The 24,661-nt window shown below is 36.1% G+C and overlaps 1 protein-coding gene and 1 long non-coding RNA gene across 9 annotated transcripts in view; one reads left to right on the top strand and one right to left on the bottom strand.

The window, feature by feature from the left end:
* The window catches only part of SPOCK3 (SPARC (osteonectin), cwcv and kazal like domains proteoglycan 3), a 159,100-nt gene that overhangs the window by 21,830 nt on the left and 112,609 nt on the right, over window positions 1-24,661 (bottom strand). For all 7 annotated transcript variants that reach the window (XM_064417647.1, XM_064417644.1, XM_064417645.1 and 4 more), the window contains one exon: window positions 24,321-24,435. In XM_064417647.1, coding sequence (XP_064273717.1) covers window positions 24,321-24,435 — 115 coding nt within the window. The remainder of the gene's footprint in view (window positions 1-24,320; window positions 24,436-24,661) is intronic.
* On the top strand, window positions 168-6,825 carry LOC135299132 (uncharacterized). Of its 2 annotated transcripts, XR_010361176.1 has the most exons (4): window positions 168-512; window positions 1,455-1,518; window positions 5,161-5,293; window positions 6,784-6,825. It is a non-coding gene; the product is annotated as an uncharacterized LOC135299132 (long non-coding RNA). The 2 variants fall into 2 exon arrangements; XR_010361175.1 differs by lacking the exon at window positions 6,784-6,825 and having other exon boundaries at window positions 5,161-5,369.

Consider the following 24,661-nt stretch of genomic DNA (forward strand, 5'->3'; position numbering starts at 1 on the left):
CAGAGGTGTAATTTCGGCAGATAATTACGAACACTCAACCTTTCCTGCTGAGGAAAAGAGGAAATAGGATTGGCAGCAAAAGTGTTTCAACAATGTGCTGGAAGTTTGGAATACTTGGAATGAAGTTCCACACGCCAAACGTGTGAGCACATAACGGCAAACACACAACAGTCAGTACAGTCACTTGGTGATGGAAAGCATGGATTCTTTGACCAGAAACAGCAAAGGCAGAGAAAGCACACCAGACCAAAGAGAGGCAGCACATTAGCAGCAGACTGGCTGAAGTGCTGTAAAGTACTGGCAGCTTGTACAGAAGCCAACAGAAGTAGGTATCAGAGAAAGATGTGCATTCAAGAGGCTTATTCACTGAGAAGAAAAAGAAAGGGCATGATTCAAGCAAGTAGATACCCCTCACAGAACTCCATTTTCCCATTTGTTTGGGAAGACAAAAGAAACAACAGTATCTGGAAGATGACAAGAGCAGAAAAGACAAAAAATGTATCCCCGCACAGGTAACAAAAGACCTTCCACTGCCATTCCCAATAGTCATCATTTCCAAATTGGGTCACTTTCCAGGTCTACCAATAAGCAAATAAGCTACAACCTGAAGAGCTCATACATAAGTTGGCAGAGCTTCACAGTGATACTCTTCAAAATAAATCTCCAGTTTGCTTACTTTTCCTTTACTGTGTAGCAATACAGCACGTTTAGTGACTTAACTTTCTTAGCACTTCATTAAACTGAACAACACTATGAAACACCTATTTGTATTTTGGAATAAGATAGAAATATATAATTTTGTCAACGACTATCAATGCCTGTACAACTGCATGCATCTAAGCACAAGATTATTTAATCTTTAGTGAAGTCCCTCTTGATACTTTGATTCTATCCATGAAAGATTAAAGTAAAATTAATCCATATTAATAATTAACATATTTGCATATGTGATGGACTGACATTTTTATAAATGTTGTATTTGTGCTTCTCTATTGTATAACAGAACTATTTATTTTCTGATCATTTACAGGGAAAAAATAATGATAAATAGGCAGGTGAACTAAAAAATGTATTACAACAACCAGATGAAAATGGTCTCCTGATGCAAGACTACATATCGGAATTCAAATGCGGGATTTTTATGTTTGCTACGATGACACCTTCCTGGGCCAACTCTTGCAATCAGCTGACAAGCCAGGACAAACAATCAGCTGTTAACTTGGGACACTCTGCTCCCCTTCAATTTCTCCTTCCATTACAGCTGCATATTGTTGTTTTATGGCCAGGTTTTGGTAGCAGGAGGCTACAGAGGTGGCTTCTGTGAGAAGTTGCCAGAAGCTTCCTCCATGTCCAGCAGAGCCAATGCCAGCTGGCTCCAGGACAAACCCACTCCTGGCCAAGGCTGAGCCAATCAGGAATAACATATTCCTATTTAACTTCTTGTTCTGTAACAGAGATGATTGACCTAAAAATCCATTCACCAGAATGCTACTTACCATTGAAACATGCTTGCTTGAGGTAATACTGTTTGATGAAAAATTGTATTAATTAGTTGATACATATTAAAAATATTTAGGAACTTTTAATCCTGGTGATGAGCTTGTAAAGATACAGAATAGTGAAATTGTTGTGCAAATTTGTCTGTACTGATTTAAAATAGGTCAAGATGAGGTAATTCAGATCTATTCAGACTATTATTTAACCTGATAGACTGGGAGATGAATCTTTAATGGTGAAAGACAGTAAAGGTTGTAGAAGGTTAGACGGTAATCAAAAAATGCATATTAAATCACATGAATCCACTCAGGAACCTGCCAAGAAGTACTTCTGTTTTTGTATATTGCCAATGCAAGGCAATCCTGCTATTACAATCAATTTTAGTAGCCATTATGAGAATTAGTACAAGGTAATATGAAGTCACTAGCTCAAAGGTTACTGGAGTCTACTGTCATTTCAAGCAATGAGACTGTCTTCTAAAATTAACAGCTATGGCTGTGGAAAAAAATGAAGGTATCAGAAAATTTATAGGTACTTAATCCAGATATAACTTTATGATAAATATTATTTAAATGTTAGGTGGAACCAACAGTTCAATCTGTTTTCACATACAGTAAATGTTATGATTTGTGTTGGCATTTGAATATACTTTACAGATTGGAAGTAAAACATTTGAAAATGCTGTATCAGCCTGAGTTCTTTAAGTGCCTTTCAACTCAAGCTAATTAATGAAGTAAAAATAGTGTTACTGAAAGCTGTAAAGACATGCAGAAGGTGTTTTAGCACTAGCATAATGAACTAAATTCCCTAACATATTTAAACCAGTCTTAGTTTCCTGACATAAGAGAAAGTACGTTATTTTAACAGTGCTTCCTTTTTATGTAAACACAGCCATAGAAAAAATTACCTGTAGCTCAGTAAGTATTGAATGGATATGGACATAATGAGCACACTGCAATACTGTTATATCAAGGAGTAGCTTTTGCTAAGTGAAGGATGAAAAAAATGATTTAGGAAAAAAAAAAGCAGTGAGAAACACACTGCACACTATGCAGATGATCTTCCTCAGCACACAATCTCATTCAATCAGGCAGAACTATACTCATAAATTCATGTATACAATAAAATAACCAGGAAGTAACTATAAAGAGGGTATATAGAAAACCTGAAGAACAGGGTACACATCAACCATATTTTAGAGTCAACTAGTAATTACTCCATGTGAGATGGGCAGCTGATCAGTCAGCATGTGCTGAAGCAAGACTTCTTGCTATTCAAACTTTTTCAACATATTAGAATCACTGCATATGACTTATAAAAGCATTGCAATCACAAAACAATATGATATTGTTTGGTTCACAGAATCAAACAATAATATATGTTAAAAGGGATCTCCAGAAGTAGTTCAGTCTTTACTCTCTGTTAAAAGTAGGCCTAATCACATCAGGCTGCGCAGGGCAGAGTCCAGTCATTCATGTCCTATGACCATCACACAATTCAGGTGAAGGTTCCTCAGCGTTTGAGACAACCCCTCTTTGAAAGGAACTACTATCAACTGTTTTGTATCTTTATACTGTTCTCCCTTAAAAGTACAAGAGTATTTCCTCATGCAGTAATCTGAGGATTGCAGCCATCTGTCCAGGATTGCTAGACACCCAGCAACCTGTTAGAGCAGCAATTCTGAATCAGCTGTGAGCAGGATTATTAGGAGCTGTCCACAGCTGATGCTCATGTAGCCCAGTGCCCTCTGACAGCATTACCTACCAGTCATGTACTATCATATGGCTGCACAGTGAATGTTGAGCATCTGTTCCAGATTGGGCATTTAAACATTCTTCTGAAAATACAGTAGCCCTGAAACTGCCATCAGAACTCAGTGCTGCCTTTAAAGATATTACCTACTATAGTAAGCTGGAACATTATAGCACATGTAACTACTCTGACAGTACTCTGCAAGGCTGCCATTCTGCAGAAGCTTGTGAATTTAGCCCTGAGGAACTGATTACTTGGACTGAAAATTCCTGGCTCCAGAATAAGGGCTAGTACCGATGTGGCTAACTCTAAGCATCTAAGAATTGTATGCAAGTTACTTACAATTCCTGCAATACAGAGCAGCACTTTTAGCTCTGCATCATCTGTCACAAATGGGAAGAGTAACATATGGCAAAAAGAAATGTGCTAGCAAAACCAATAAATTTGGCAGAAGGACAAAAATCCATCCAAACCTGTAACTAAAGATGGGACAGTCATTTCAGTCATTTTTTACCATGCCGGATGTACAGTTAGAACTGGTTTGGTTTTTTTTTTTTTAAAGGCTCTAAACTGAAAAAAATTATGCATATATTTGTATTTCTATAAGCTGATATTTCTCAGCCATCTGTTACCTCTAGGGCCAGTGATCTTAAGAAGATAATACCTTGTAATTAACAAATAAAAGCATTTTGATTTCCTTACTATTTAACTAAACATAATGAATTTTCTACTTTGGTTAGTCTATGTTATGAGATAATTAATACAAATTCTGCAGATAGCATATCAGGGAACTGCAGCTGCTTATTCTTACTGCCCCAAATTAATGTTCCATACAGACATTCTGCACATGATGAATGTTTCATAAAATGCAAAATGACTTCAATAAATTACATTTTCATAAAATAAATCTGATCTTTTGTGTCCTCACAGTTTTTAAAGACTTCACATTTAAATATAATAATAATTTCAGAGTGCAGGAAAAATACTAGTAACCACAATTTACATGCCACGTTATTGTTGTCAACTTAAAATATATGGACTTACAAAGACATTGCAATTAACTAAGACAATACTGATTCTTTAGTCTCTCAGATGTATCACAGACCTATTGTGGAATTTGCTAATTTATTTTCTGGGCAGTCAATGTATATGGCTTCCTTTACTAACTGCTGCTAACCTTTAATGTTGGTTATCATTTCTCATTGGTTGGTTATCATTCTCATCTCTCTCATGCTCTGCTATTCAAAACTACTCATTTTTGAGGATGAAAATGATGTCATTAATCTGTAAATTGCATAGTTATGAACACAGAAAGCAAAAGAAGATAGGAAAGAGATGTTCCACTGCAATATGGTATATTCCAAGATAATTTCAAAATATTTCTCTATATTCAATTGAATCCGGTATTTCTTGTAATAAAATATATGGGATGCATCAAATAGGGACAGACCAAAAATTGTGTTAGTGATGAAAGCTTTTAAGGAAACCATTACCCAAAGGTATGGTAGCTTTCAAAATTCAGTTTTAAGGATTCCTGAAAGCACTACACAGCTCTAGGACAAAGTCTGGATATTTTCTTCCCTTCAAGATCATGACTGACAGAGACCTGCAAAGACTTCTTGCATTTGACACACAACCCCTTGAAACACAGTTGACAAAGGTAAAAAGATCACTGAACAATGCTCTTTATAAAGAAAATTTAAAAATATGTATATATTATTTCACAATTTCAAATAAAGTATTTTGAAATCAGAAATGTTCTGTCCTGATAAAAGATTTTAAAAGTGTATTACATCAGGTAATCATGCACAGAACCTAGAAGGGATTGATAGACCTTTCTTTCTGTTGCGATAGATAATTATTGCTCCTCATTTTGACTATCTACTGGTTTGCATCTTTTCTCTGTCACAGAAGGGCAGGAGAACTGAACAGTGGGCTGAAGAATCCCCCTTTAACAGAAATTAACTACAATCTGCTCTGCAAGTGTCTGGCATAAAGGAATCTTACATCATATTGGATCCCACTGAAGTCGAACAGATCCGAGGTTGCATTGCAGCAATTTATATTTTTCATATTTAGATTGTGATCTGATGCTTTAAACCACTTTGTATTTAGTCTAACCATTTGCTTCTGTGTTTATCTTGAAGGTTTAATCACTAACATTGCTGTCAATCTCATAAAATTGTTCATTAAAAGAGCACAATTGCCTGTAGACCCTTCAGAGAGGACCAAGAGGGAAGAATTACTCCAATTTAGTTATTTGTATCTTCACTAAAGTAAGGCCAATAGAAGTAGACAAACTCTTTCTCTACTATTGAAGAAACCTATGACAGTTAATCCATTATACAGTAGTGTAACAGCAGGACTCAATTCCCCTGGCTCAGAATTAACAGGCAGTGAGATGCGAACTCTACTACACTACCACCACCTCAGTGAAATTAGAATGCTGGTTAAGTAAATGTAATCTGCAGTTGTGTCTCCACATAAATTCACTAATGAAAAGTGTAAGGAGAAATTCAGAAACTAATGAGTTTAAAAAACATGCTTAGGGCAAAAATACCCAACATGTTTACAAATGCATACATGAAATATGTTAGCAAAGTGCAATTATGTTTTGCTAGTCTTTGCATTCAGCACTAAATGGATTGTTCATGAATGTCTGATGTAGATCAGAGAATTTTTATGAGCTGTATATGAATATTCATACAGATAGGAATTTATTTAGCCTTCGTAATTTCTAATGTGGTTATTCCTGTATATTTTAAATCTAAAAATCCTGCATTACCAACAGTGATTCTCATATGTGCTATAGAGAATTTTAACACACAGAGTGTGACATAAATCAACATCAGATCCGAACCAGACACCATGAGGGGTCAGTCTTGGTATCATGACAGGTTTCAGAAAATTCTTTTCCAGCCATAGTCTTTCTGCTGGCTACCTGCATGCAGTGCTGTCTGCAAGGACTGAAGTTTTCAAAAGGAGCTGCTCACATAAGGCACAAATCAGCACCATGTGCATGCAGAACAGAAAAAAGCCCTCTGAAAATCCTCACTCTACTGAAATCCGTAGTAAAATTATTGCTGACTTCAGTACAACCAGAATTTCACCCTCAATTTGCTGCTGTCTAGACCAACTACTTGGTTCTTTGAAGAGGAAAGGAACGCTAACACTGTTCAACACACTGATGATTGTTTAAACAGTTATGTTGACATTTTTCACAATGAAAAATTACATTTAATAAATTTTGCAATGTATTACAAGAAAAAGACAACCTTTTTTTTTTCAAAGAAATACGACATTATATTTTGAAAAAAATCTATACCAAAAAATGTGTTGCATTTTATACAAAATCTCTACCATGGGAATGCACAATGTTTTTCCACATGGTGATTAAGAACCTTTCAAGGCAAAAAGAATATGGGCAATTAGAGATGCCAGGTAGTAATCTATTCAGTTATAAATTCACTTGTTAATCATAAGCCATGAAAGGCATTTATACTAACTAGTTGTGCTGATTATCATTGCCTACAGCTGAAAAGAACTGCCAAGTATCATCAACTCTTCACCACTGCATCTGAGACTTCCAAACTACTGTCCTAATAATGGCATCACTGTTTTGCACTGTTTACAAAATCTGTAGAAGTCTTTTAACTGTCAGTGACATCAGCAAGAGTCTGAAAATAATGCATTAGTACTTGAAACTTAAATGTGAAAAACAGAATCAGTACTACAATTATTTTAAGAAATAATGAAATACCTACTGATAATGGTTTTAAAGACAGCCTAGTAAGAACAATAATAAATATTTATAGTGAAAAATTATGTCTACTTCTCACACAGATTCTTCTGCTCTCTGTCAAAAGACTTTTAACATCATTTTCTAGCTGTTATTCCTTTTGTTACTGAAATTCAATTTCATGCATGTTTCTCTTCTGCTCTTTTTGGGCCATGCTCTTAGAAATATTTTGTATTTCTTTAAACACATCAATAACTACAGAGAAACGTATCACAGCGATACCTGAATCCCAATGGAAAACAAATCTCTTTTTGGAACACAAAAGTTCCTCATTTCTTCAACAACAATCACCATTAAATCAACCAGGCACTACAGAGTCCTGCCTGATTATCCTATTCCATAGGGCCAGCTATATCACTAGGCTATTTAGGTAGTTTTAAAAGATACAAGCCCTGACTCCTCAGGGGTCTGTACTGGGACCAGTTCTATTTAATATTTTTATAGATGACATGGATGAGGGCATCGAGTCCTTCATTAGTAAATTCGCAGACGACACTAAGCTGGGAGCTTGTGTTGATCTATTGGAAGGAAGGAGGGCTCTGCAGAGAGACTTAGATCGGTTGGATGGATGGGCAGAGTCCAACAGTATGAAGTTTAATAAGTCTAAGTGCTGAGTTCTGCATTTTGGCCACAAAAATCCCCTACAGCGTTACAGGCTGGGGACGGTGTGGCTGGACAGTGTTCAGGCAGAAAGGGACCTGGGGGTGCTGGTTGACAGCCGATTGGATATGAGCCAGCAATGTGCCTTGGTGGCCAAGAAGGCCAACGGCATCCTGGCCTGCATTAGGAATTGTTTGACCAGCAGGAGCAGGGAGGTCATTCTCCCCCTGTACTCGGCACTGGTGAGGCCACATCTTGAGTACTGTGTCCAGTTCTGGGCCCCTCAATTTAGGAAAGATATTGAGATGCTTGAGCATGTCCAGAGGAGAGCAACAAGGCTGGTGAGGGGCTTGGAAAACAAGCCCTACGAGGAACGTTTGAAGGAACTGGGGTTGTTTAGCTTGGAGAAGAGGAGGCTTAGAGGTGACCTTATTGCTCTCTACAACTTCCTGAAGGGAGGTTGTAGACAGGTGGGGGTCAGTCTCTTCCACCGGGCAGCAACTGACAGAACAAGAGGACACAGTCTCAAGCTACGTCAGGGAAGGTATAGGTTAGATATTAGGAAAAAATTTTTCACTGAAAGAATAATAAAGCACTGGAATTGTCTTCCCAGGGAGGTGGTGGAATCACCATCTCTGGATGTGTTTAAAAAAAGACTGGACATGGCACTTGGTGCTATAGTCTAGTTGAGATGGTAGGGCATAGGTTGGACTTGATGATCTTAGAGGTCTCTTCCAACCTCATTATTCTGTGATTCTGTGACAGCCACCTGTGAATTCACTTTGGTCAAACCCCATGTTGTTACCACTGCACTGAACTCAAACATTTGTTGCTTTCCTGTCTGCATGGCTCATTGCCTCACTTTCAAGATGTTGATATCACTCCTCCATGACTTTCAGACAACAGCAATTTCACATTTAGCAAGGTGAAGCTGTGTGCAGAGATTACTGGACTCAACAGCAAGTACCACCACCAAAAAATTAACTTACCTAACCCGTGTAAGGGGTCCAAGTTTAAGAGTTTCTCCATGGCTCTTATTTCATTAAACAAACAGAAACCCTAGTTCCATTTAATGGGAGTTTTGTCACTGATCTCAGTACCAGTTTTGCATTCAACGAAGATGAAAAACCCTTATTGCTCCTGCATAAAACCTCAAAACTTCCTCCTGCTTTTACAGTTGTAATTTGAAGGCTATTGCTTGAATACTTGAACAGACTTGGGATCTTACTTACTTGCTGCTGTCTGCATATATTAATCAATTAATTGAAAGGACGTCATCAACACATTTCTACTTTAAGAACCAACACTGCTATTATTGCTTAATATGCAATCAAACTTACAGAGAAAAACCACTAGTTCAGTCTCAATTTATACTGAATTCCTGTTTTAGAAACAAAAGTTTCTAAGTTTCTAGGGCTGCTCACAGTTTAATCGGAGTTGGTAAATATGACGAAAAATAAACATAATCCTATAACACCCCAAATTACATAATCCTATAACATACTGTCTATGGAAGAAAGTGTCTTTTTTATAATTTAGAGCCAGACCTGGAAGTCTAATAGGACTGGATGTACTGTGTAATTTTAAAAGGTCATTAAATGTAGAGAATAATTATATTGTGGGGCTGATACTGTTCAACATCTTTGCTAGCAACATGAACAGTGGAATCAAGTGCACCTTCAGCAAGTTTGCTGACAACACCATGTGGTGTGCTGCAGTCAAGATGCTGGAGGGAAGGGATGGCAGCCACAGGGACCTTGGCACACCTGATAGGTGGGCCCATGCAAACCTTATGAAGTTCAACAAGGTCAAGTGCAAAGTCTTGTGTCGCAGCAATCCCAGGCACACCTACAAGCTGAGCGGAGAAGGGACCTAGAGGAGTGCTGCAGAGAAGGAATTCAGAGTGGTGGTTGATGAAAAACTCAACATGAGCCATCAATGTGCAGTCACAGCTCAGAAAGTCAAGGGAATCCTGGGCTGCACTAAAAGAAGCATGGCCAGCAGCTTGAAGATTATTCTCCCTCTCTACTCTGATCTTGTGAGATCCCACCTGAGTACTGCCTCCAGCTCCAGTCTCCCCAACACGAGAAGGACAGGGAGCTGCTGGAGCAAGTCTAGAGGAGGGCCATGAGGTTGAAATGAGGACTGGAGCAGCTCTCCTATGATGACAGCTGAGAGAGTTGGGGATGTTCAGCCCCTGGAGAACAGATGGTTCTATCGAGACCTCATAGGAACCTTCCAGTACCTCAAGAGAGCTTTCAGAGAAGCTTTTCATCAGCAACTGTAGTAATGGGCACAAACTAAAAGAGAGGAAATTTAGGTTAGACTTAGGAAGAAATTATTTTCCATAAGGGTGATGAGATGCTGGAACTGGTTGAATGTGGGAGGTTGTGGATGCTCCAGCCCTGAAGGGTTCAAGGCCAAGTTGGATAAGGCCTTAAGCATCCTGCTCTCGAAGGCTACTATAAGCTCCCCCCAGAGCCTTCACTTCTCCAGGCTGAACAACTGCAGGTCTCAGCCTTCTGAACATCTTTGTGTCCCTCCTATGGATTCACTCCAGCAGGTCCATGCCCTTTTTATGCTGGGGGTTCCCAGAGCTGACGGCCATGACTAAATAAATTTTTGCACAACATGATGCAGTATGGTCAGCAGTTGCCACTATGGTAATATAGTTTAATATTCCATATAAAACAACTTCAGTACAACTTCAACTAGTATTTTGAAATCAGCCAGTAACTTCAGTTGTGAAAAAAATTCTAAAAAGAAAAATTACATTGAACCCTAATGTTTCCAAGTTGATAAGTGAAGTTACAATAAGAACAGACTTCCCACCAAACCTGAAGGCATTGATTTGCAATTTAAAATGGTATCAAAACTGTTGTTTAAGCCTTAGAACATAGAAATAAACCAAAAACTCATTAAAGCTTCAAACCTTACAAAAAACTTACTTTCTTGTAAAGGCTGAGAAGAACAAATTATATAAAAACATAGAAAATAATTTGGTTTTATTATCTTCCAGATACTAAAAATTAAATTTGTGAATTTTGCTGTTTGTGCCTCAAGGTATGTTTGGGGTAAATCTATTAAAGAACCAAGTGGGCAGACTCCTAAATAGAATCATAACTTAGCAATCAAATTAAAATAATGCCTACTCACTTAGAATAGTATTTCACAGCTAACCAAAATTGTTTCACTAATTGCCACTGAATGTGATAAAATCACTCATGAGGTTCTATTATGATAAACAACTTTTGTTATCTAATTATAATGTGAGCCTTTACATTTTACATTTTGTGCATCAAAAGAATTTCATATAATGAAATGTTGAAAGTGCTTGGACCATTTTCGTTGGAGAAGAAAACAATGGGATCTTATAAATGTGAATAAATACTTGGAGGAGGGACATAAAAACACAACCAGGCTCTTTTCAGTGGTCCCCAGTGATGGGCAAGAAGCAATGGGGACAAAGCAAAACAGGAGGTTTCTGCTGAGCATGAGGAAAGAGTTGTTTGCTGTGAGAGAAACTGAGTTTTCCAGAGAGGCCGTAGAGCCTCCATCCTCAGAGATATTTTCAAGTTGTCTGAACATGGTCTTCAGCAACCTCTTCTAGGTGGCCCTGCTTGAGCAGAGGGTTGGAGCAAGAGCACCTCCAGAAGTCACTTTCAAACTCAAGCATTTTGCTAGTCTGTGATTCTGTAATACTGGTGTGTAGCCTGGCAAAAGTTTGGTAGCAGAAGTGTTTTACTGATAATTTCAAAAATCTCAAAAATCAATTCAAGTGATGGTATAATTTAATTCTTCATTTACTGGACCTTTATTCAGATTCTCTGTGCTAGTTGCACAGATTATTTGGGGAACAAATTATATTCCTTTCTTGCTTCTTTTACACTAATCAAAATTTTCCACCCCCAAGCTTATTTCTATATTTGTTTCAGGTTTTGAGAAGAGAAACAGAGCAAATCAAAAGCATGACTCCGTTGTTATATCAAAGTCTGATCTTACAAAACAACTGATTTTAAAACTCTCCCAATACATTGGAGGAATTTAGAAACAAGATTTATAAGAAAAAAGAAAAAATCTTTATGACACTGGATATCACTTATGCAAAAACCTGAATGAATTTCAAATAAACTATATATATTTTATATTTTATAAAACTAAATAGCAAATGAAACAATTTAAGATGAATGAGTAACTAACTGCTTATCATTCATTCTAAGTCTCCTACTCTAACTTACAAGGACCAACACTTTAAACTCATCACTTGCAGAATGAAGTGTTACATGGTATGTGCAAAGATAGTACCGAGTGGCCCAGAGGGAGGGGGACAAGACAAAGAAAATAGCAATATATAGTTCCTCAATGTAAGAAAATTAGGATATTCTCCAGAAAGGGAATATACTTCAGCTAGAAAGCTGAATTACTGTATTTACTCCGTACTGAGTGCTACATTCCTGCCACTGCTGAGAACCTCTTTCAAGAAGCTAAAGAAATCAGATTCCTGGCATCACTTACTGAAGTTCCTCACATCAGTGAACTTCTAACAGCCCCCCATGAAACGCAGGAAAAACATCCTGACAGACTGGCATCTTACATGACGAGATTTATGTTGCCCACAAATGAACACTACAGAGGTGCAGGCTGCTAAATCCTTACTGTCAGTGAGAGCTCTCACTAATAATTAAAAGACCATCTGGATGAACTGTGGACATGGGAAATCAGTGCTTGCATTACAAAATCTACCTTTAACCGTAGTGAATGAAATTCTAGAGACATCAAGAAATAAACACATGTACACAATAACCTTGTGAATAACTGCATTAATCTCTAATTTTCCTTTTCTGAGCAGAAAATTGTCACAGATGCTTGTCTGCGACACTTGTCTGCATCCTTTAGCCTTGACTCACTATATACTGTTGGCTATTGTCAGGTTTTCACTCAGAAAAAAAAACACTTTAAAGCTATCAATCAGTAATGTTTAAAGATGGTGAACAACTCCTCTAAATTATTCCAATCTGTAGTCATTTTCTTTTAAACTTGCTTTCCTAACGTTATGCATCCTGTTTTCTATGAAGCTCAGTTATGATACAACGCTCAATCAAATGGTCAGAAACATCCCAACTGTCTTGGATATGCTTGTACAAACTCTTTTTTTTCTCTAATAGATTTAAACAGGGCGAAACAGAAAACCAGAGAGTATTACTATTTTCTTTGTTTTTCTGAGCCCATCAGCATTTTTTTCACTTTGTTAGAACTATACACTCTTTTTGTATTCCTTTTCTGCAGCTCAACCTTTAGAAAGAAGGTAACTATATAATACCAGCGATTTAGTGACCTCTATCTTTGACGTATCATTTAATCCTCTTAAACTCTATATACAGAAATACTACAGAGGTTGATCAGCTTCAACTACTGACCTTAAAACTAGAAAAGAAAAACCCCAGATTCCTGAGAGACATAGAAAACTTTCTTAAAACCTTCAACTACAGCTGAATTTGAGACAATCTTGCTGAAGAGACCAAACAGAACAAAACTATCTTAATTACTTATTTTCCATTTACACTGACTTTACTACTCTCTTTTTAAACATTCTGTTCTCAATATTCTAACAAATCTCTAGTAAAGAGAGGAAAAATAATGCAAAAATATTGACAGGAATTATTACTGAGGATGAGTCAATCTAGGATTTCTTATGTCTTGTACTCTTACAAATGGTAAATAGAAGATATTTTTCTCTTTTTTTCATACCTCTGTACTAGTAAAGACATACCTCTACACTAGTAAATCACAATATAAAGCTGCTGAATTTTACGGGGTAATTGTGTTTTAAAGGTGCCACCATGTTAATGAGCCAAAGCTTAACAATTGGATAAAACTGAACAAGTGCTGATGCCTGCATGTGAGGTGGCTGTAGCACTTGACGTTGCAGTATCAGCAGAACAGTTAAAACAGATGACACAGCTAATTTCATGGATCATGGTGCCTTCAGGAAAGAAGTTGGGTTTTTCATTTTCCATGAAGACTTTAATGTTTTATTTAGAGGATTTTTGATATGTAAAGTAATATACATCTGTGATATAAAATAAAGATATCAAGAAAAAATAAAATTAGTATTGTATTTTGTGATGCAGATAAAATGCAACACAGTTGGGTAATTACTATACTTTGAGGCACAAAAGATTGATCTAATAATTTTATTAATACATGTTTTCATAATGCTGATTCATCAAGAATACAAAATAAATCTGTATTTACAAATACAAAACCTGCCTTCTTGGCAGTAAAGACATTCAAGATGTGAAAATGTATCATTTGAAATAGATTTAGATCATCCTGACACTAGTACATCTTCTTACCAAGATTCTGAGTAAAGCTGTAGTAACCTACATAAAGACTCAAAGCTACCTATTTTGCATGCAAAATAAGAATGGGGGGTTTTTCAAAATACATCTTTCCCTTGCTTAGAGACACTCAGGAGCATGCAAAAATTGCGCTGCAGAGTTATTGTTAAATAAGTTTCTTCTAATACTGTTAATTTTTTTTCTAACACTGCACCATCATTTCAAACTTTTAGAAATTACCACAGCTAGAAATGAGTGATGTGAGCATTGCCTAGGTGTCATCATACCTTCAATGCACAGACAGACATTTTCAGAGTATCAGTGAACACACACAACCACGTGAAAATGTTCAGAAGTGCCTCAAAAGTTTACAGCAACCAAGGCAACAACGGTTCTCAACTGTGAAAGAATGGTCAAGCATTTATGCTGGAAAAGCAAGAGTGAAACATTAAATTAATTCTGCTCTTTTGTCTGTATGCTCAGGAGGGGTAACAATATTTTTTTTAGATAACAATTCTACTTTCATGTGTAAGAACTGATTATATATTTACTATTGAAAGAAAGAGGATATTGTGTAATCAAGTGAGAATATGCTAGTACCAAAGTAAACTTTTTTCTCTGAATAATAAATTACTAGAATATTTGCTTAAAATTAGCTCAAGTAGAAACTAGATACCACAACAGAGGTCAGCTTCAAAGAATAAATGAGATACAACCTGCATGTTAAAAAAAATAAAATTGAAAGGGCCACCATATCACCAGCACATTAACAAATTTCTGTCAATTTCAGTGTAGCAGCTGTAGAAACATCAGCAATAGCTGCCTAAGACAGGCATTTCAATCTCTGTCTTCTTAAGGCCTTTGATATTTTAAAGAAAATTCTAAAATTCTGGCAGCTATCAGAACATTCACTTCAGAAAAAGTGATACTGGAACTGTTTAACAGGGAGCACAGATAGCACAGTTGAAGTACTAAAATAAATAGGATATTGAAGTACTAAAGACTCAATTAATATTATTGAGAAGTGGTTGCCAAAAGGTTATCACATGTTATTTAAATACCACTCAGCTTACATCCTCCTTGAAGAGGACTTCATGAATCTTATTGATCCACCTTCAGAACACTACTGAACCATCAACAGTCCATTCCTGAGCTTCCCAAAGATCTCAAGCAGCTTCACTGTCAATAAACTGACATACTTACAGAAAAAATAATTCAGAATTAGGTTATGCAATTAGCACCACATGTTTTATCTTGAAAAAAATAAGGAGGAGTAAATGAAGTAATTTAAAGTAATTACCTGATTTACAAAAACACCTGATTTTTCTAGCAGTTATCTTCCACTGTTGTGTAATGAAAGACTTTTAAGTATTACTGCATATTGTTGGTATAAAAACAGTATCAGTAAAAAAATATTACCATCACATCAGTAAATGAGACACAAACATAAAGGCATCCTTAGCTTATTTGTATATTGCATGAACAGAAAGATAATGCTGATCCAGATACTTAGCATATGATCTGCATCTCTTTGGTTATTTATTCTCAATACAACTACTGTGACACACTTGTAAAGCCTTTAATGTACCATAAGATTGGCAAGGCCCCTTCATTTACATAATTAAGGCAATTATAGCCATAATAATCGAATGCAGCACCATTTTAATGGTCTGGACTATATTTAAGCCTCCGCTTTATAATCCATAGAGGCTGGCTGGTGAAGTGCAAAAGAAAATAATGAACATATCCTAAAAAAGCATGCTCTCATGACTACCTATAATAGTTTGTTGTGCTACACAGACTAAACTTTCCAAATAATTTGCACGATTTGGGGACTCTAGAACTGAATTTGTTCATTAATTTCAAGATCTAAGTTAAAATTAATGATTATAAAACCTAAAATGAAAACAGCATTAATTGTCTTCTTTCATCATAACAGCTTGCCTGTCTTAAAATTGCAGGAATACACACAAAACCATGGCTGATACAAAGTAGATAACTTTTTTGCCTCTAAAGGCATATTCACCACTGGGTTCACTGGGGCTTCCCCTCCTACTGAAAGATACAAGGGGAAAGGAAGTAAAGAAATCAATCAAGCTAATCAAAATTTTCATAATCAATCATTTTAAAGCAACCTCCTCTAGAACAATCTTTTCCACTATGAAAAGTATATGAATACTTTGTAAGAATACAACTCTGAATGACTGATTACTCATCTTGTATATAATGAGGTTTTACCTAAAAAGAACCACTGCATAAATGGCCCTGAGTGTTGGAACAACCCCACAGAAATCAAGGATTACAAAAAAAAGCACAGGATGGATGAGGAGTGCCATGCTGTGCCCAGCTCCTCAAACATGCACACCTGTTTTCTAAACCACAGCTGGCACAGGACATACATGTCCTCTGTGTCCTGTGATAAAAAGTACTCACACAGTGAAGAGAGATGCAATACTGACATTATTTTATAAATCTAAAACTGTAGTACACAACTATTTATAACACAAGACCAGCTCTGCCAGTTCAACACTCGCTGAGTGTTGAACAAGAAATATGAGGAGCAAATTCTCCAAGTACAGTCCACCACAGTAGGTTTCCACAGCACTGAGACCTTAGAAATTTTCCACTTAGAAGTAAATTTGTGGATGTGACATACAAACCAGGATTTGACAAAACTGTACAAATTTGAGTACTAAAAAACTTCTGAAAGCAGCCATAGAAACTGGAATGTTTTGGAAATAAACAGGCCAAATGAAGAGCAAAGACAAGATGGTTTTAGAGAAGACTGCTGTTGCAAAAGTGCTTGGGAGCTGTGAACAAAGAGCTGTTTCCTGTGATGGGCATGTAATATTCCCATCTTCCCTTTAGTGTCATAGCTATTTGCAATACTGACAACAAGCACTCAGCTAACAAGCCTCAGTATTATACTTCATCCTGGAAACAATAAAATGTTCTTCTTCAAAGCATTCTCAAGTATGTTCTGCAGTGTTACAGGGATTATTTTTCATAAACACAGTATGTAGACTCTAGCCTTTTTTACAGTATTATTATGGAACAGGAAACTTTCCCTTAATCCTTCATTTCTTCCTTGTAACAGTCAAGCTCAACCAAATTTTAATTCGTTCTACAATTATGACTTAATTGCAGAGAATATCAAAACTATAGATGACTTCTCAAGCACATTCCACCTTTTCACTTTTTTTACACTATCAGCTCCACTCTGATATGAATTAATAGTATTATTTTACTAGTATGTCTCTGCCTCATTGCTCTACCTGCCTTTATGATTTTACTTCTTTTCTGCATAAAACATACTTCTACCGCTTGCCCTCAAATATTCTAATCCCTGTAAGAACAGAAAGAAAAAGCAAAAAATTTTTATCCAAAAGGTCATCTACCAGTATAGTAACCAATTCTAGTTATATTTTTTGAACTAAAAAGGTGTTTTGAACAAAGTGAACACACACTATTCCATACAGAATTTTGAAATTATAGAAGAAACAAGCATCTGGAGCAAAACTGAGTCACTTCTAGAGCCTAAGAACAGCTTACACAGCTGCATCTCCATCTCTCCAGTCCTTCAAACACAGCCACAGGCCCCTCATCACTCCCACATCACACATGGACAGTACCTGGCAAGCAGCCTGTAAGACTCCTTTCCAGCCTTTCCCAGCTCCCAGAGGAAGGAAGCCCAGCTACGTGGCTGTGCTCTGGCTAGCTGACAAGGGAGCCAGGGATGGTGGGCAGACAGGTCAGACCCCTCTTATCCCAAACACATTATTTGTCATTCGACACCACATTAGATTGCTACTAATCACACTACATTAGATTACTACTAATTATGATGGAAAAGTCTCTTTTTAGAAAGTCCTAACATGGAGTCTGATTAATGAATGAAAAGAATATACTGCTGACAATTTTACTTGGATAATTGTCACTTGAAAAAAAGAAGATATTCAGTTAAAAAAATTAAAAGAATTATGCAAAAAATATATATCTTAGCATTGAAGAAACAACCAATAAAATTAGCTCCACTGAATTTCTGTTGTTACAGAAACACAGTAATGAATCCTAAATAAATGCCTTTCACAAATACAGTAACACAGTATTTTTGTGCTAGCAAATTCCCTTGCTATCATACATATGGAAATAATTTACAAATACAAATGAATTGTTGCAAAGATTATTATTCTGCTATCTCAGAAATAACCTACCATTTAGAAAATATCTAGTAAAGCTCTAAAATTTGGTAAAACAAAAGTGCTTCTTATTAAAGATAAGTAAAAAATGGTCTATCACTCACCTTATATACAATAGAGAAAAAGACATTCTAAAGGAATTAGGCTGACCAAATATCAAAGCATAAAAATCCACAATGCATCAATTTTCACTTTATCTTCAAATAGCTTCAAATTATGAATAAGGTATACTTACAGCTCACCATTACTGTAAATGTGTGTAACAAAGTATAAAAGGTGAAAGTTGAATGCTTGGAAAAATACAGGTTTAACATGAATAGCATTAAGATTAAAAAGTAAAAACTATGTATTTCAGTAAAAAAAAAAGCAATAAAAGCAAAATGAACATTTACTTGTAAGTCAATGAAGAACTGAACTGAAGAACTACAATGTATATACAATAATACATTTTGGTTTCATAGCACTTTTAAAGCCAAAAGGTTTCAGAAACAATAATAAAATAGTGCTCAGAAACATCAGTAGAGTAAGAAGGCTTACCTATCTTCCTCTAACAAGGAAACTGAGTCACAATCTTATGGCCTATTTACATTTAAATCAATAGCATGATTCATGCTGATGCCAGCAGTAAAGACAAGAGCAGAAATATTAGCCCAGATTCAATTTTAGCTGTAAGCCTACAATGACACCAACCCCAAGCAGTGTATATCAGTACAGATAAGACAAACTCCTGGATTTGAGTGCTTCCACTGATACCACTCATCATTATGCTCTGGCATTTCAGGCTTCAGCTAAAGACTATATTGAAAAAATTAGCAAGATTTATGAAAGTTAATTAAATTTATGAAAATTAAGCAACTAAACAAGCATAGAGAATTTATTTTATTGCTGCATTTTATAGAACTGTAGAAGGACTTACATAAAAAAACCTTATTGAATATAAATATATGGCTAAGAAGAACAGTAAACTGGAAAGCTGACAATTACCCAGTGCATATTTAACTCACATATAACACATGTTGCTACCACCTATACTCCCACACTACCAAGACCACCTCCTTCCATTTATTGTGCATATTCCTCTGAGAGACAAGGTTAACTGAGAGCAGCTTGCCTGTGATGAGAACTAGCACTTTTCCCTTTGTGTTTATTTTTATAGGCTGGAAACTTAAGTTTCTGTAACAAGCATGACAATGTGGAATTAGATGTTATCATTAGCTCTTTAAAAAAAAAAAATTAAAACATACTACCATGTTTGTAAATAAAGGTCAAACAGTAATATAACACAAGAGGTCACTTATAATATTAGGCCTAATTGGCTTAGTGCACATTGGTTTGAACATGGATTTTTATTCTATTGATGTCCTGCGGTTACCTTTTCAAAAGAGAAATAGGAGATTACAAAACAGCAGTATCTATCATTGAAAGGCAGAAATACAAAGTAGAGATTAAGGAGTTAACACAAGTGGTAATTTTGGCCCTCAATCTCTTTATTTGTGAAGTCTGGAAACGAGTCAGTGTTCTCTCTGAATGTAAACAAAACAAAATCTCTTTTTTGGCATGTACACCCGTACTATATGAAGAGTAGTAGAGGTCATGTATTGAAAAGATGATGCTATGCAAATGAAATCAGAGGATTTGGGAGAGTGTTGCTTGGTTGTTTGTCCCTCTATTTGTTTTTCAAGCACTGATGCACACCGAACAAACCAGCATCCAATGTCTTTAATCCTACTGTTATTTATCCCCATCTCTACAAAGCAATTAACAATTTGGCCGTATTCAGTATAAAACAGGATGCAGCTGAGAGGGCAGTCATATTCTGTGATTAAAGTCTTTCAGACTGAAAATACTTTGAGCATGCAGTGTTGTCTTTTCACCTCTTTCTGGAAAGAGCTTAGAGTCAAAGTGTATGACATTTGTAAGAGCTTCCTTGTTGCCTACATAGTCCACCTCAGATGCTGAAAGCAAAGCACTTTTTTTTCTTCCATGAGTATAAGACTAAATCTCTTATCTTAGTGAAAATATCAAGTGAGCTCTTAGCACAGGATTTATTAGAGATGAACTCAAAAATTATTGAGACTGAATTCTTCTATTTCAATGGCTAATAAAAATGCATATTCAGTATTTTACCAACAATGATAACAGCTTTTGCCATTTAAACTGCAGGGCCTTCAATTGGCCCTGAGCTTTTGGGTGTGACTGCATGTCCCAGATAAATCTTGACTCTATGCCAGGGCAGAAACACACCTTATTTCTATGATGAAGGTATCCAAAGACATAATTGAGAAGGATGCTGTACTACACATCAGTCAAATCTTTGAAATAGACTGGGAGACCAGGATCCTGGGCATGTCACAGCGCACTTTTGTCAGAATGTTAGTGCAGCTTGACAGGGAAATAAAGCAAAGCACTCTGTCAAGATTTTTAATTTTAAGAATACTTATACTTTCCCAATGTATGCACTCTGGAATAGAGCAAATTTGAGATAACTGACAATGGATGGGATGGTCTTCTTAGATACCTTTGAAGATTTTTAACCATAAGCTAAGAGCTGTCAGTCATACACTCACCTGCTGAGAAACTTTCTGGTCTTCATTGACCACATTTTGAATCATGTGCATTTTTTCTTAGTTATCAGAGTGGAGAGCAGGACAAGCAAGGGACAGGGCTTGCACCATCTCAGAGCAAAAGGACCATGACCACTATTTGAAAGAAAAAGTTGTGCCCAGACACTGCCAAGGGGACAAAAGACTCCTTGGTTTTGTAAAAATGTGCAGTGCACAGAATCCTTCCCAGCTTCTGGTTCTACATAACCACTCAAAAAAGCCTCAGAAGTGGCCAGGAAAATCAAGATCTGCAGATTCTGACTCAGTGAAGTCGTTTTATTCACAGCTGTGCAACTCAGTATGACCTGGGTACCCCAAATGCTGACATATACTTTAAAAGGAGATTGGGGCAAAAGCAGCACATGAGGCAATGGCTATGCTTGGAAAACAAGATGCCTCCTCCTGTGTCTCTTTAGTAGCTCTGTCACAAGTGGTAATGCTTCCCACCCATTCTGCTTTACTTTCCCTTCTCATTGTGCTTCTATACAACTTCCAAAACCCTCCCTCTCTTCTGTACTCCAGATATTCATTTATTTCTAACTTTATGTTCCCCTAATACTGCCTCTAATGCTCTGCATTTGTTAACTCCTCTAATGTTCTCATTTGTAACCCTAGGTTTGTCTGTCTCTTTTTAAAAATTACTGGAGTATCTATTACAGTTCATAGTTTATATGATATCCATTGTTTAATCTAAATTACAATCAAAACAAAGATAGTAAAGATTTTTATTTTATTGTGGGTTTTCTTTGTTGTTGGGTTTGGGTTTTTTGTTTTTTTTTTTTTTTTTTTGCTTGTAACTTTTGTTTTTCTTAACAGCTTACACATCTAGATCCAAATCAAGTTCTTAGCCCTTTCATTTCTGGATTTAGCCAAAGAGACCCTGAGCATCGACTGGGTTCAATGTTTTAAGTGTATAATTAAAATGAGACAGCCTTCACAAAAGCCTGGATCCCATAACGTGCCTGATGCATTCATCAGAAATAACGATTAGACAAACTTCATAGTTCACTTCCAACTAAAAGAACTCTCTGATTTCATTACTAAGTTCACAGACATTTTAAGAAAAACAGTTTTTCTGAATAGTGATTTAATTTTGCTTCCCAAAGGAGTACAGGATTCCACACCAAGACTATTTGGTAAAGTTCATAGACATAGTATGCTTTCCAGATACACCCAAAAAACCAGCAATTTCAATCTGAAAAATGAACAACTGTCCCAAAAAGCCTAGGTAAGGGATGTATTTTAGGATATCCTTACTTAAGTTATCCCTGAAAAAGAACAGTAACCTTACTTTGCCTGTTTGGCTTCATCAAATTTGCAAGCAACTGAAATATGTGTACACAGCTTAGAATCACAGCAACATTTAGTCTGGAAAATATCTCCCAAGATCATCAAGTCCAACTGCAACAACACTTTACAGAGCTCCATTTAAAGCCAAAAATTGTATTATAACTGTTTTTAGAAGTAATTCTGTTGTAAGAAATTTTGTATTCTGTCACAATAAAACCTGAAATTTCACTAATGATGCTCAGCTCACTTTCGTGTTTTTCAAGTTTCCTGGCTTTTGGCATTGTAAAGAAAATATATTAACAAATTTCATGGAATTTGGAAAAGCCCTGTGTTTTGCTTGCTCTGACAATCTGTCAGGACAGGATTAGTGTTAATTCCTATAACCATGAGACGTTTTTTCCTTTTCTTTTACATAACTAGGCACAAGTAATCTTGATTCCCTGGCAACTTAAATCATCAAGAAGAGTTCATTCTTAATTTAAAAAAAAAATTCCAATTTTTGAAGCAAAAACAAATTGTCTCTAGGATTTTTTTTTCAGTGTTTTAGCACAGAAATATGAAAAATCAAATATGCTTGAAAGAATACACACTAAAGGTAACTGCATCAGGTGAAACAGTTTCCAGCAGGGAGAATGCTGATCTTATCTTGGTAAAAACTAAGGGCAATGATAGCATAATAAAAGACTGACACTGGAGAATGGTAGGCCTACTACTCACAGAGATGCTTTTCACCTCATTATCTTAATTTCACTTCCTGCCCACTGTCAAGCAAATATTCTATATCCATCATGGAGATACAGAAATGATTGCTAGAGGATGCTGCAATCACATTAAGGTTACACTCACTGTGTAACTTATCAAAGGGGCCACATTAGCCACACGATGCCAGGTCTTCCAGTACTTTTCATTTTGTTTAACAATGCAAAAAGATGACATATTTATCTATTTATTTTCAAGATACTTCATGAAGCTGTAAATTAATGCTTTAAAAAACATCAAGACTATAATTTTGCAGAGGGGTTCCAGCACAAGGAGTATTTAATTGCATATATTCAATTAATATTTAATTACACTATCAATTATATTGCCAAAGATGAAAAAAGGGACCTAAAGAAGTGTTTTAGAGCAGTTTTTAATTGAATTGTATGCCTGCACACAGTTTAATTTTTATAGTGGTCATCTTTATTCATTGTTAAAAGAACTTCAATTTGAACTAGAAAGAAAAATATAGTTTTGGCAGTAGTTACAGCTTGTAATGGAAAGTAAGACTATCCTGCACAATAAATCTGGAATAGTGCTTCAAATAATGAAATATCAGCGTTAATGCAGGAATGCAATGTTTGTTTCTTTTATTGTTATAAGGTTACTACAGGAAAAAACCCAACATTCTTAAAAATATAATCTGTCTTTTCAATGTATTTTACTCATCAAAAATGTTACTATACAGACAGATCAAAAAGATGCATCCAACAGAGATCAGTCTAAAGAAATTTTAAAAACGCAGACCGCCAGTCATGCTTTTCTTGACAGATTCAGGCCTTTGGTAGCCTAAAACTTCATGACAACTCTCTGTCCAGAAGCACCAAAGACAGTATCATGTTTTGTTTAAAAACTACTTTCCAAAATCACCTGGGAGGCGCTGAAATACAAATATGCACAGCCACCATTCCTCTCCAGTTTGTTCCAGCTGCACCTAAAATGCCTAAGAAGCACTGCAAAGCAACTTCATTTTCTAGCAGCATAATCTCATTCCTGATCGAAGAGGAAGCTGATTTACTCTTATCAAGCACTCTTCAAACAAACTCGCTTACATAATACAGCCATTCCTAACAGTTCTGCAGCTCAACTGCTTGCTCCTGTGACCAGCAACAAGGACAAGTTTCCTTCCTTCCTATTACACTTCATTTTCTTGAATATTCAACTGAAAACACTGAGGCGCAAGGAATTAATTTCTTGTTTTAAATACACCTATAAGCATCTCAAGGAGTCAAGAAATATTAAATAGCAAATGAAAAAAAGAACAGCAATAACTCACACTAGAATAGATCATTTGAAAAATATCATGGTATTTTACTAAAGGTACAATTTCAAAACCCTTGGCCAAGAAACAACCTTGAAGAAAATACATCTGGTTTTATACAAGAATAATGAGTGTTTCTGATAACTGTAATATTCCATGTGCAAAATCTTCCTTCTGGAAATAAGTATTAAAAATATTACACAAATTACCATCACTCACCTCTCCTGTCATTTCTGCCTGCATTTGTGGATTTGTCAGAAGGGCAAGGGCAACGTCCTTCACATTTCACTGAAATTTGTTTTCCTGAGACACAGGCTTGATAGTCTAATTTGCACTGTAGAGAGACAGAATGACTATCATTAATATAAACATATTTTATTAAAAAAATTATACTTCTAAGAAATTTGAAGCAATGCTTAAATTTTTGTGTATAGGCGTGAAGAAAAGTCTTCTGCAGTATATGCTACCTTTGTAACAAAAATTAGATTCAAGAAAGGTACAAAGTTTTTGGTTCCTAGCCTGGCTACAGTTTCAATACTTAATTCAAGCATGAAGGCACT

This window comes from Passer domesticus, chromosome 4, assembly GCF_036417665.1.
Source record: "Passer domesticus isolate bPasDom1 chromosome 4, bPasDom1.hap1, whole genome shotgun sequence".
Lineage (NCBI taxonomy): Eukaryota > Metazoa > Chordata > Aves > Passeriformes > Passeridae > Passer > Passer domesticus.